The sequence below is a fragment of the Thamnophis elegans genome, chromosome 4 (genome assembly GCF_009769535.1).
Source record: "Thamnophis elegans isolate rThaEle1 chromosome 4, rThaEle1.pri, whole genome shotgun sequence".
Lineage (NCBI taxonomy): Eukaryota > Metazoa > Chordata > Lepidosauria > Squamata > Colubridae > Thamnophis > Thamnophis elegans.
The window spans coordinates 49,349,492-49,363,460 of record NC_045544.1 but is presented as its reverse complement, the minus strand read 5'-3'; the positions used below and the strand labels follow the sequence as shown (position 1 = coordinate 49,363,460).

Sequence of the window (13,969 nt, the reverse complement as noted above, 5' to 3'; positions counted from 1 at the left end):
CATGAAAACTCTATACAGACTATTTTGAAATCATGAACAAAAAAAGAACAAGGAATATATAATCCACGGAACTTCTGCCATGTCCCATTTTTTGAAGGAAAAAACGTTTACTTAATATCATATGACCTTAAACACTTCATAAAACCTCATACTACATTGGAAACTTGTGAAGTATCTTCAGGGTTTGTCTTTGGTATTTATAAGATGGGTATTCTGAAAGAATGACGCGAAAGTCCCCTTGGGATCATGCAACTAATGATGGAGCTCTTTGCAATATAAGGGTTTTTTACAGCTGTTTTTATTCAGCTATTTTTATTCCGTTTTTACAGCTATTACTATTCATTTAGTTGGGACATGGTAGCTCAGTGGCTAAGATGCTGAGCTTGTCAATCAGAAAAGTCATTTGAAAGTTCGAAACACATAAAAATGCAAGTAGAAAAATAGCGTGACCCGACAAAAGGGCGAAACGACAAAAACCGCGCCCGACTAAACCGCGTCGCTGACGTCATCAACGCAGCCACAACAGCCAGCGCGGAGAAAGAAGGGCGCTTTAAATAGCGCGTTGAAAGAAAGCCAATTTAACTTAAGGTAAAGGTTAGGTTTAGCGTTAGGTTTAGGGTTAGGTTAAGGGTTAGGGTTAGCTTTAGGGTTAGGTTAAGGGTTAGGTTTAGGGTTAGGTTAAGGGTTAGGTTTAGGGTTAGGTTTAGGATTAGGTTTAGGGTTAGATTTAGGGTTAGGGGTTAAGTTTAGGTTTAGGGTTTACAGCATGCTTCTGTCTCCGCGCTGTTGTCACCCTGTTGATGATGTCAGCAACACGGTTTAGTCGGGCGCGGTTTTGTCGTTCGCCCTTTTGTCGGTGAACCGAAAAATAGGAACCACCGTTGGTGGGAAGGTAACAGCATTCCATGCACCTTCGGTGTTTAGTCATGCTGGCCACATGACCAGGGAGATGTCTTTGCACAGCACTGACTCTTTGGCTTTGAAATGGATATGAGCACCGTTCCCTAGAGTTGGGAACGACTAGCACATATGTGCAAGGAGAACCTTTACCTTTACCTTATACATTCAGTGGTGCTTTCTACTGAATTTGTCCAAGATGGTCATTGACATATCTCTGAAGAAAGAACAAAGTCCTCTGAACACCACTGATAGGTAGTAATGTCATAATTTAACTTCTTGTGCCAGATGAATAGAAAGGACAATGTAAAAGGACATGGGTAACTGACTGAACTTGTCCAAAGAAGTCCCGGGCAGGGGAAGGGATAGACTTGAATTAAATATTTCTTCCTTGGGCCTGTCACTGTCTTTCATCTTAGAAAGAAGACAGTGGCAAAAAAAATCACTTCTGAAAAATGTGGTCAGGAAAACAGGATGGATTTATCCATGCAATCACCAGGGCTCAACATTGATTTGAAGGCCCATATGAATTAATCTAAATATTAAGAAAGAAGGCAACAAATCAGAATTAGCTAATGTGCATGTTCTCCTTTGCATTTGAGAAAAGATATTGGCAAAGAAAGAGTCTGTTGAGAGAGATTTTCCAAATAATCTTGAGCCGTATAATTTGGGCTGAAATATGGATTTTTGAGTAGGTTGTAGTCTATGACCAGTGCTTCAGTACTCACAGAGTTCTTTGGAAGCCAATTTAGTTCAGATATTGCATATATTAAACCAGAGGATTTAAAGTCTGAATTTATTGCAATCATCTATAGGATCAGAGAACTTTTGAAATAATTTAAGCCAATATTTTAATCAAATGACTCGCATGCAACAGGTCTGTTGAAATCAAGGCAGATGTAGGAAACACATCAGTTTAATAAGATTAGTAGATTATCTTCTGGATCCTGCATATCAGGAGCAGCTCAGTGGTAGAAATAGAATAAAATAACAGAATATGGCATGTGTAAAACCAGAGGCTGAAGGATTGTAAGAGAGATGGACAACAATTGTAACAATACAACACAGAAGGCGCAAACACCTGCCTGTTCAAAGAACTATATAGCATCAGGGTGATAGCAACATTTAATTTAGATCTTGGTCTTCCAAAAGGAAGATTGTTCACTGCCTAATTATATAACATTATATGTATGTGTGTGTGTGTGTGTGTGTGTATATATATATATATATATATATATATATATATATATATATATATATATATATATATATATATATATATATATATAAAACTAAACTAAGCCATAATAATTTGCAACATGACAACAGAAGAAAGATCACATTTTAGCAGTGATAAGATTAAAAAAAGGTAACACCCCACTACAGGGACATATGATAGGGGAAAGCTTGCCTTGTAAAGAATTGTCTACTTGAAGTGTTTCAAGAGGATGTTGAATTAGACTAAATGAAGCCAACAGAGCTCTTAGCTGAAAGGCCTCTTTGGATCATGGCCAGACATAACCTGTATGTCATTTTCATCACTCTTTGTTAGTAAAATTATAATGTCTTAAGCTAAAATAGAAACATTAGCTTTGTAGAAGAATAGAATAGAAGTTCTCTGCTTTGCCAGTCCTGTTCAGTATGTGTCCGTTCTAAAATTTAGCAAATTCTACAATGTTTTCAATAATGCAGTCTTTTTTCTCTGGTTAAAGATTGTCAGGAGAATCATTCTGCTTTAAGAGAAATGGGGATGTACAAAACTGTAGTGAATGTCGTTCACATGGTTTTCCTTAATGAGATAACTGTTGGCAATGTAGACATCCTTTTAGACATTGGTTGGCTTCAGAAATGGGAGAGGCAGTGCAGGTTTTCTAGGCAGGTATAATGGACACATATACTTTTATTACCTACCAACTATCATGATTTTCCTGGGATCTCCCAAGTTTTCAGAATGTGGTCCTTTTTCAAAGGTTTGCCCTGGAAACATCACAGATCCTAAACAGGATCAGCAATAAATTTACTTGTAGCGTCTATTTTGTTTTTCTTTCCTCCTAGGGATTCTTGGCACTAACTTTATCAGTGGGTGATTTAGCATCCTCTTGATAAAAGTGTTGTCCCCCCCCCAGTTGATTAAGAGCAAAGAAACTTGATGATAGCGAAAAGATGAAATCACCACCAGCAGCCATTTACGACTGGGTGTTCATTTTGGATCTGGCTTTTACTTAGATTGCTGGAAGAAAAGCGGAGGGATTTGTGGGCAAGCCTTAACTATTTTGAGGAAATAAAGGCATTCTGGTCTCCCCACCCTTCCCCAGAAGCTGCTGCTGCTGCTGCTGCAAAAAAATGCTATCTGGTTGTCTCTTCTCTTGTTTGATTCTGTTCCTGAAGGGTATATTCTGACCTAGGATTCACAAATCACGAAGCAGACTCCTTGTCCCGAAAAAAACTCTTTTTATTAAGCTGATGTGAATTCCTCTCATTCACATCTAGTAAAGGCCCCAGCAAACAGTCTTTTAAGGGTGAATTTACAACCACAGACCTTATCAGGCCAGAACTGCCAGGCCGATATCTTCGCAATGCTGTGCAAGAAAATAATTGGTGAGGAGTCTCTGAGAGTCACGAACAAATCTTCACATTAATGAAATGAACAAATTATCTCCTGCAAACTCCATTCCTCTTTCGCTCCTGTTTATTCCCTATGGGAGGGGCCATTCACCGTCCACCTGTGCCTTTACTCCCAAGTCAGCCCTTGTTCCTTAGCTGTTCCCTTCTCCTGGCAGCTCTGCGCATGCGCACATCGGGAACAGGCTCCAGCTGTTCTTCTGCCCCACTGACCTCCATCTCCAAAGGCAGCAGATAATTGTCGGACGGTCTTGGCCCCATCTCTGCCTCTGATGCAGAGCACTCATCAGAGCCTTCCCCAGACTCCAGGACTGGCCCATGTTCCTCCCCAAACTCCTCACTGTCTGAGTCTGCCACCAGCTTCACTGACGGCTGGCGGGCCACAACAGAGTGCAAGCTTACTACTCTCTTATATGGGAATAAGTCTCATTGGAATCAGCTGAACTCACATTCTGCATAGGAATGTATAGGATTGCATTGTGCAGTTGGGAATGTGTACACAGCAACTTATGCAAGCCTTCTTTATGCAAAACGTATGCTGTTGTAAATGGTTTTATGGTATATTGGACAGAAAGGGGAAATGCCAAGAAGGATACATTTTTCCATGGCAAAGTTATTCTTTGCTTCTTTTTAAGAAGACTGACAGGTGTCTGGAACTGGCATATAGAGGTGTGATGTATTCTATTGATGTCCTTGCTGATTTTGGAAATGTCTTCTTATCTACTATGTCTTTATTTACTCTTACCTTTGGCCCAGTCGGAGTTAGCCTATGATCTTCAAAATCTTTCTCAGAACTGGGTATGAAAGGTTCTCTTTCCCTGAGATAAATATGGAATAAACATAAAGAAATCATTGTTTGAATATCTTATTTTGCTGATCTGTAGGAAAATGATCCCTTTGGAATTTTAAGAGGGAGGATATATGTGATTGAGAGGGCTCTTGTGCAGGGGTGGGTTCTGGCAGTCACTACTGCCGGTTTGCTTGTGGGCACGCCACGTATCCTTGATGCATGCTGTGCGTGTATGCACGGTGCAATAAAAATTGCTATGCGCAGAAGCAAAAAACAAGATGGTGGTGCCTATGGTGCTGCCTGGAGAACCGGTTCGGGGGCATGGCAGGCCTGGGTCGTGCTGGTTCCAGCGACCCAGGCCAACAAACCATTACCAATTTGGCTGAACCAGTCTGAACCGGTAGGAACCCACCATTGGATTTGTGCTGTATGAGGGTATGTTAAAATAGCTGTGACTCACAGCATTTGGAAATGCTGGAAGTTTTAAATTTCTTGTCTTTAAATATGCATTGAAAAAACAAAACAATTTCATTTAGGCAGTTCACATTTGCACACATCTGTACATTTTGTATTTGTGCAACAGTTCTGGCTCAGCAATCAAAAAGAGTCATTGGGCAAAGGTCTATCTCTGTAAGAAGATGCATATAATGAACGTTTGTCAAATATGTGCTCCTAATCAACACAATACTAACATATGAAATAATTCCCTTGGTTTTGTGTGTATGGGGAGGGAAGATAGCCTTCAGTGGACCGAATGATCTCTTTTTTTGCAAGGAACAGTGCTGTGTATTACATTAAATGCTTCTGAATAAAAACCATGAATGCATCACAGATTTCCTCATAGTCCTCCTCTGCAAATGCACAAATACATAGAAACCATCCAGAACATGGGTGTCAAACTTTCTGCGACACGTTGCTGTCACGTGATGTTTCATGGTGTTTCCCCCTTTACGGAGCTGGAGTGGGCGTGGCCTGCACATGATGCATCCGGCCCGCCGGCGCCAGTTTGATACCCCTGGTCTAGAATTTCCTATGGAAAAAATAATTTTATAGTAGGACCTAAGCCTAAAGATATTGACAAGATTGCTAGCTTTTAAGACTTAAAAAAAAAAGTAGGACAGAAGTAAATTCATTGACCGCCTTCCTTTAAATAGGTATTCCGGTTCAGACATAACTCTCTATGCTTGTGTATGCATATTTTTGAGTCATTGTTAACTCCTGGCAACTTCCTGGATTAATTCCTGCAGGTTTCTTCACATTATTTATGGAAGTGATTGCCATTGTCTTCTTCCTAGGGCTAAGACAGAGTATCTGGCCCAAAATCACCTCAACCTCAGAAAGAACTAGATCTCATAATCACCTCATTTCTAGCCTGCTGCCCTAACCATTACACGAGAAAACTCTTTTTTCTTATTTGAAGGAGTGCCTTAACCTTTGTAGTAAGTTGTTAAGCCATGTTTTTGCCTTGAAAACTAACATTTTGTAATACTTCAACGAAATACAATCTCTGTGAATAAAAATGGCCGCGTAGGTGTTTCCTATTTCATTCTGACTTTCTTTTTACAGATATAAATCAAATGAGGATTACGTGTATGTCAGGGGACGTGGACGGGGAAAGTATATTTGTGAAGAATGTGGAATCCGTTGCAAGAAACCCAGCATGCTGAAAAAGCATATCCGGACTCACACTGATGTACGGCCTTATATATGCAAGCTGTGCAATTTTGCCTTCAAAACAAAAGGTACCTGATCAGTTTCATTTTATTTATTTATTTATTTGCTGGGCTGATGACACAATCTCCTCCTGTTAGTCTGCGTTCCATCCTTCGAAGTGTAAGAGAGGTTTTCTTAAACCAAGGGAGCACTTATTTCTCTCAAGGGCTCGGCCAGATTCCTCCGTGCCAGCCAGGCTGATCTCAGGAGCCCAGCAAAAGTTGTCAACTTTTATTTCTGAAAACGAGGCTTCATGAAATGTACCACTCCTATTTGAATAAGAGATCCGAGGTTTGATGTGTTTGTCAGGGAGAAAGCCACTCTACGTAACTACATTAAGAAATGTGGACTTCGACCCAGTCTATCTGTCTGCAGAGGAAATGTAGTGGGCATAAAATTACCTTGGCAATTATTACTTTTCTGCTGAAAATGTTGTGGTGCAAATATCAGTTGCATAGAGGGGGTTGTACATTTTCAGCAGCACATTGCAGAAATGGAACATTAGCTGTGGAGAATTCCTAAGCTGCCTTTATGATGGGTCAGTTTCACAATTATTAATAATGCACCATTCCACAGACTCCGTGTGGGCTCCTCCCTCCAAGCTGACATGAATTATGGATGGAGATCTACTAGCACATGTACATAGGTACTCATTGCCACAGGGGAGGAGAAGCTGCTTCCATTTAGCATCTCTGCAAAAATCTATCAAGTGATGGACGCAGTTGCCAGAATTGTGTCTTTAATCAATCTCTCCCTTTTTAAAGGAAATAATGCCAATTGCCTAATTTATAATGCTGGAGCCATTGGGGGTTTACTCCTACTCCTAATGACAGTGGGGAAATATATATTCTGTATAAAGCAGTATCACTTAGACTTATGTACCGCTTTACAGTGCTTTACAGCCCTCTCTAAGCGGTTTTACAGAGTCAGAATATTGCCCCCAACTCATTTTACCCACCTCGGAAGGATGGAAAGCTGAATCAACCTTGAGCCTGGTGAGATTTGAACTGCCAAATTGCAGGCAGCCAGCAGTCAACAGAAGTAGTCTGCAGTACTGCACTCTAACCACTGCGCCACTGTGGCTCATGTACAGAGGAGGAGACATCTGCTTAATTTTTCAGTATTAATACACAGTTCAACCTCTCAGCAGCATTTAATATTATAGGTCAACCTTTCCAGGGTTGGTATATAGACATCTGGTATATCTCAGATGTGCTGAAATACTGGGGAATTGTAATCCAACACATCTAGAGGTCATCAGGCTGCAAAAATCTGTAAAAGCTGATACTTTCGCATGTTTAAAGTGTTACATTGAGACTAAATAGCGTGAGGAATCAGCAAATATCTGTAGGGAGGATAACACAATTAACAGAATTATTTATGAACTCATTTTTTTTCAAATGTAGCTGATAGTTAATTATATTTCCATAAAAACTTGCAGCCTGTTGTAAAAGTTAGTCTAGTTGCACCTCAAGAACTTGCAAATTTATTCTGGAGTAAGTTTTCATGTATTTGTGTGTAAGGAAGTAGAACTGAATTTCTCTAAAATCCTCCACATCCCCACTGGCTTGTCCCATAGTGATTCATCATTGAACCTGCTCTTGGATTATCCCAGTTCTATGGAATTAATTCCTTGCTTTATTCAGGAGCATAACCCTTTTTAAAATAGGCTTTTTGGCTGCTGGATTTTCTTGAGCCATATAGTTATCACCCTTAAAGCCTTATAGGTCTTGAGGCCAGGCTATTTGAAGAACTGCCCTATTACATCTATCCAGATTAAGAGACCTATTTGGTGGAACCACAAAATAAAGGACTTTTCAGTAAATAGTCCTTCTTTATGGAACTTTATTTTCCTGAGGTAAGGTTGACTCTCATCTCTTGCTCTTCCAAAAGGCCCCAAAAATGTGGTTTGGTCAGCAGGCCTGGGAAACTCAAAAGGAGATTGAGACAACCAAACTGATTTAAACGTGTTGTTGCTGCCCTGAGGATGGGGATGAAGGGTGATTTTTTTTTTCTTAAGGGTTTTTATTATATGGTGGATGTTTTAACGTTGCAAGCTGCCCAGAGTCAGCTATGGGTAAGTTGGGCAAATATATAAATTTGTTTAATAAATAGATAATAAATAAATACATCTGGTTTTAATATGTCTAACTATAAACCTTGAGAGACTTTTGATAAACTTAATAAATAAAGTAATTCACAAGATTAGACAATAATACCTGTGTTAGCCTCAAAGATGCCAAACAATTCTGGCTATAGTTTGGAAGTATTTCTTTATTTATTATTCAGTTTGTATAGCTGCCCGTCTCACTTTTGGGTGGCTTAAAAATTAAGTAATATCAGAGGCTTGCAAATGGGAAAACACCTTGTGAAGTTTCTGCCAAGTATTTATGTCCTCCTTGTTCAATGCATTCCCGGTCAGAGGTCACAGCAACATCTGTTTCTTTTTTTCTCCTTTGACTAATTATTTTATAGTACAGTCATTTCTTTCTAAAAAATAGTCTCCTACAAAGGTTATAACAGTTATAGTTATAACAGTGATGGGAGTGCTGTACATTCCTGACAATTTTAGGGAGAGGCGATGCTGGTGTAAACTTCAGTTGTGGGAATCTGGAGTATCTTTTGAAGCCACATTTAATACTTCCCTTCTTCTCCCCTAACTGTTGATAATAGAGATAATGGAGAATCAAATGTGCAAGAGGCTTTCCTTGCCTTGATGAGGAGCTGTGGTGGCAGAACTCTTTTTTCACCCATTAAATATACTACCTGAGACCACATTATATGATAATCCAAGCATGCACACCTGGTCAGCACTGTTCCCTCTAAGGTGCACGGCTGCGCGGCCGCGCACATGGCAAGAAAACACTGCGCAGCACTTTTCAACCGCCGCGCAGTGATTTCTACTGAAAGCTGGGGAGGAGGTCCTTTGCAGGCGGCTAGAACTGGCCCTGAACTTGTTTGGATGAGCACGGGGCGACTGATGGTAGTTGTGAAGCCCCAAAGCCCCCGCCACCACCGGACTAACTGCTGCTGCCGCCTCCTCCTCTAACAGCACCGCCGGATTTGCTGCCTGGCGCTGTGGCTGAGGTGAAGCCGCCAAAGCTCCCACTGGTGCCCCCGCCGTGCTTTTGAGGAGCCTTGAGGCCACGGGAGCCAGTAGAAAGGTGGTGGAGGGGCGGGAGCAGGAAAAAAAGGCCCGATGGCTCCTCAAAAGCACGGCGGAGGAGGAGAGGGCAGGGGTAACGCGGTGCCCAGCTCAGGTGCTCCGAGCAGAGGGGGAGCCGCCGCTGCTGCCACGGGCGGGGGCGCCAGCGGGAGCTTTGGCAGCTTCACCTCAGCCGCAGCGCTGGGCAGTAAATGTGGTGGTGCTGTTGGAGGAGGAGGAGATGGCAGCATTTATTATAGTTATTGCAATGAGCAATACTCATTGCTTCCATTATTGTAATCTTCATACCTGAAAGATGACCTTTCCATTTTAAAAGTAAATTATTTATGGAAAAAAGCCCAGTATCCATTTCAGGTTATGTAAGTAAAGTTAGATAGCTATAGAAAGTACAGACTAATATCTGTTTATATTTTGGGCTGTCTAAGGTCTTATTGCAGAATATTCCTAAAAAAATGACAAGAGCTTCCCTTATGTCTCGTATCATTATTATTATAATTTCCAAAATGCCAGAAGAGTAGTTGAGTGCAAAGAATTGCAGAGAAAGTCATCCAGCCTTGATTGGAAGGAAAAATTGAACATAACTCTATACAATGAAATGCCAGTAGTGCTTAAGCTTGTTCATGTTCCAGCAGAGTGGCTTGCTAAAGTGACGGTTCATGTAAATTGAACTGAATTTGTTCATTTAAAGTTGCATGTGGCAATCTAAGCATAGTGTCTTACATTCTCTTACAGCCCATATCAAATATTTATCCCCATCCAAGATGGATGATGGTCCTCTAGGAATAATGTATAAAATCTGGAGGAGTTGAGAGTATTATCTTAAGATGCCATCCTTTGTTTGATCTATATTGGGACTTTTAGGGTTGACAGGTTTCTACTTGATGATTAGACCCATCATTCCAACTTTGTAAGAGATGCTGGTGTTTATTATGAATGGCTTTAGGAGGTTGTTCTTGTTTTGTGGAATTTGTACCCTAACCTGCAGATCTTTAGCAATTCAAACTATTTTCTAAAAGCAGCCTTACTTGATCATATTTGTACATTGTTGTTGGCTGGTTTCAAAGAAAATACAGGAAATCATCAATTTGATGTTATTTGGTTGAATACAAGGATTCCTGATTAATACTCCAACTTCAGACAGGACTGTTTTAACTGTAACATAAGGCAATGGATTTCTGAAACACTGCTACAGTATTGGATTCCTTAGGAAGGTAACAGGAGGAAATTATGTTACAGAGAGATTGGTATTAATATGCTCCATGATTTATTACAAAAAAAAATGTTGACCTCCTTTGTGTGTTCTGTGTCTGGTACAATATTGCTTGCTTATTACTCGTGATTATGCCTGTTACATTTGGATAAATGCTTTGGTGTTTTCATGTAAATCTGATCGTGGAGACGGTGGAAGAAGGGCTGCGTTTGTAAGAGCTTTTGTTTTGAATTCTTATCGGAGAGTGATGTTTATGTTATTTTCTGGGCTCGAAGCCAGTTTGAACTGAAAACTGATAAAGAAAGTCCTTTTAAGTTTAATTGTCTGCGTTTGTTAACGAGCCATCAAGGGGGGGGGGGTCAGAACACCCAACTAACACGGGAACTGCATCAATGTGAAATGACAATTGCTTCTTCTTTGGGTTCTACTTTAAGCTTAGAGCAACAACTAAAAATAGAGAATGAAAAAGTGGAGCAAAAGACAATAGAGCACACAAGTCTTAAAGCTGTCAAGTTTGAACACCTCTGGTTTTTTTTCCTAAAGGGTTAGAGGTGCAAGGATCTTGTAACCTGACAGCTTTAAGACTTGCGCACTTCAATGCCAGAGTTCCTGAGCCAACATTTTGGTTGCTAAGCATGAGCGTTGTTAAGTGATACTTATATTATATAACACTTTTAATTAAGCGGGTACTTTGAATAAACATAACTTTGAGTTTCAAATAATACTGATTTTATTGTTGTCTTAGGTGACATCTGTGAAAAAAAATTCAGGTGCTCAGGCAATATGCCGCTCAAACACCATACTTTTCTGCTCACACTGAAAAAAAATTAGAGGGAACATGCTGGTCAGTCCTAGATTAATCATTTGTTTCCTCCTCTTTTCAAGGTGGGAGGAAGAATAGTTGTATCAGATGGTAGAATTGGCCTGACATCTTCCATTTTTTTCCTTTCAGTGACAGCCTTAATTAGCTTCACTGTTCCATTCAGACAATTGAAATGCCTATCCTTTTCCAGCATTTGGTGGCATTATTAACAATAAAAATAGGGGAATAAAAATAAAATTCAGATTAAGTAGTCCTGAATATAATAGGGATGCAGTGGCTCAGTGGCTAAGACGCTGAGCTTGTCGATCAGAAAGTTCGGCAGTTTGGTGGTTCGAATCCCTAGCGCTGTGTAATGGAGTGAGCTCCCATTACTTGTCCCAGCTTCTGCCAAGCTAGTAGTTAGAAAGCATGTAAAATGCAAGTAGAAAAATAGGAACCACCTTTGGTGGGAAGGTAATAGCGTTCCGTGTGCCTTTGGCATTTAGTCATGCTGGCCACATGACCATGGAATCATCTTCGTACAGTGCTGGCTCTTCGGCTTTGAAACGGAGTTGAGCACCGCCCCCTAGAGTTGGGAACAACTAGCACATATGTGTAAGGGGAACCTTTACGTTTTACTCCTGAATATTACAACTTGGCTGTTAAGAAAGAAGAGACGAAGAAACACACACACTTCTATGAAAACATTCTTGCTGAAATGATATTTATATAAATTGAATATGTTTTATATCTCTCTGTCCAGTTCACTAATTCTATTTCTAGGAAAAGATGGGAAACCTCTCTTCATAAGAGTCAGTATGAATTCTAAACTGATGCCAACTTGTCTGGCTTATCTTTGTGTTTCCACAGGGAATCTGACAAAGCATATGAAGTCAAAAGCGCACATGAAAAAATGCCTGGAACTGGGGGTATCAATGACATCAGTGGATGATACAGAAACTGAAGAAGCAGGTATATGATTGTTAAGAACTTTATGTTTTCCTCTTATCAGCATTAAAGCATTGAAAATAATGTTGGCTTATTGGTTTGAAGCTTATAGAACTTAAAGGTTATCTTTCTGTCTTCTCTCATCTCACTCTTATCTCAACCCACTCAGGTCTACAACTTTTCTAGCACACAATATTCTTGGAGGCTGACATATTTCAAAATGGTGTGAATTTTTTTGGCACGGCACATTGCTATTAAGTTTGCCTAACTTTACTTAAGTTATCTGAGCATCTCAGCTCTTGAGTTTCTTTAGCGGGAGAAAATATTAGCTTAGGCGTAACTTAGTGTTATAATACACTTTTTAAACGCATATTACTGGATAGCTACACTAGTACAACTCTGCATAGATTTAATTGGGGAATCAACTTAAACCCTTGAAGCGGGTATATCGTTATTAATCACGTATTTGAGGATCATATAAATGATCAAATGTAATGATTGGTTGTACTCTGCATTTATACAATTTTGCAAATAGTTTCAGAGAGGCATAGAAATTAAAAAGGGTTATGCATTTGATGGTGCAGAAAACATCCAACGTAGACTTTTTACCCATGTATTACTGAAAAGCATCTCTTTGTATCATATTGTAATGGGAGCTTTAGGCACAATCAATATCTTTATAAGCAAAAAAGATCTGCAGTCAGATTCAGTTTTGTGTCCCTGCATATGACGCATTGATTTGTTACATTTATTTCAGAAAATATGGAAGATAACCCCAAGAAATTGAGAAGAACATGACTGGCACATCAGCTCAGCATCAGTTCTCGGATGCCGAGGAGTCTGATGGAGAAGATGGAGAAGACAATGATGAGGATGATGAAGATGAGGATGATTTTGATGATGCTCTCGGAGACTCCACACCCAAGACAAGATCTCGAAGCACTAGTCCCCAGCCGCCCCGATTTTCATCATTATCTGTGAATACTACTACCACATCTTATGGGGGCTCTCCTGAGAGTGCTGTAGGACATTCCTCCTTGATAAGTTATTTAGTCACTTTACCTAGCATTCAGGTTACTCACCTCTTATCAACAAGTGATTCTTGTGATGATTCACCAATGACAGAATATCAAAGGTTTTTCCAGAATAAAAGTACAGATTCAGAACCTGACAAAGACAGACTTGATATACCTAGCTGCATGGATGAAGATTATATGATTTCCTTGGAGTCCAACTCATCTCCTAGAGATCTTTCATCATCCAGCCAACAGTCATCTCCTGGGTATGATTCCTCACCATACAGAGATAACTCACCAAAGAGATATTTAATACCCAAAGGAGATCTGTCACCTAGAAGGCATCTATCACCAAGAAGAGAGATTTCACCATCAGACATATTTCACCAAGAAAGGAAGCTGTCCTAAGAAGAGAATTATCACCACGCAGAGATGCCTCCCCAAGAAGGCATCTGTCACCACGGAGGCCGGTGTCTCCTGGAAAGGATGCATCTTCTCGAAGAGAAATGTCTCCACGAAGAGAAAGGCGATATATGGCCTCAATTAGAGCAGCATCACCCCGAAGAGGCTTATACCATAACCCATCGTTGCCCTTGGGACAGTATATGCAATCTGAATCACTATCTCTGGGACATTCGGTAAGTGAAAATAATGTGGAAACAGGCCACCTAAATAGTTATCTATAAAATAAAATAATAATTAAAAAAAACATTTTAACATTCTTTCTTCTGTTATGTCAGTTGGATTCTGAGTTAATGGAAACTGGACTCTGAGGATTTGCTTAATTGCTAGGATATTGGTTTTG

General features: G+C 40.1%; 1 protein-coding gene across 1 annotated transcript in view; it reads left to right on the top strand.

Moving 5' to 3' along the window:
* Window positions 1-13,969, top strand: part of HIVEP2 (HIVEP zinc finger 2) — a 35,109-nt gene that overhangs the window by 16,097 nt on the left and 5,043 nt on the right. Inside the window, 5 exon segments of the mRNA XM_032216530.1 lie at window positions 5,876-6,051; window positions 12,071-12,172; window positions 12,906-12,920; window positions 12,923-13,534; window positions 13,537-13,802. Coding sequence (XP_032072421.1) covers window positions 5,876-6,051; window positions 12,071-12,172; window positions 12,906-12,920; window positions 12,923-13,534; window positions 13,537-13,802 — 1,171 coding nt within the window.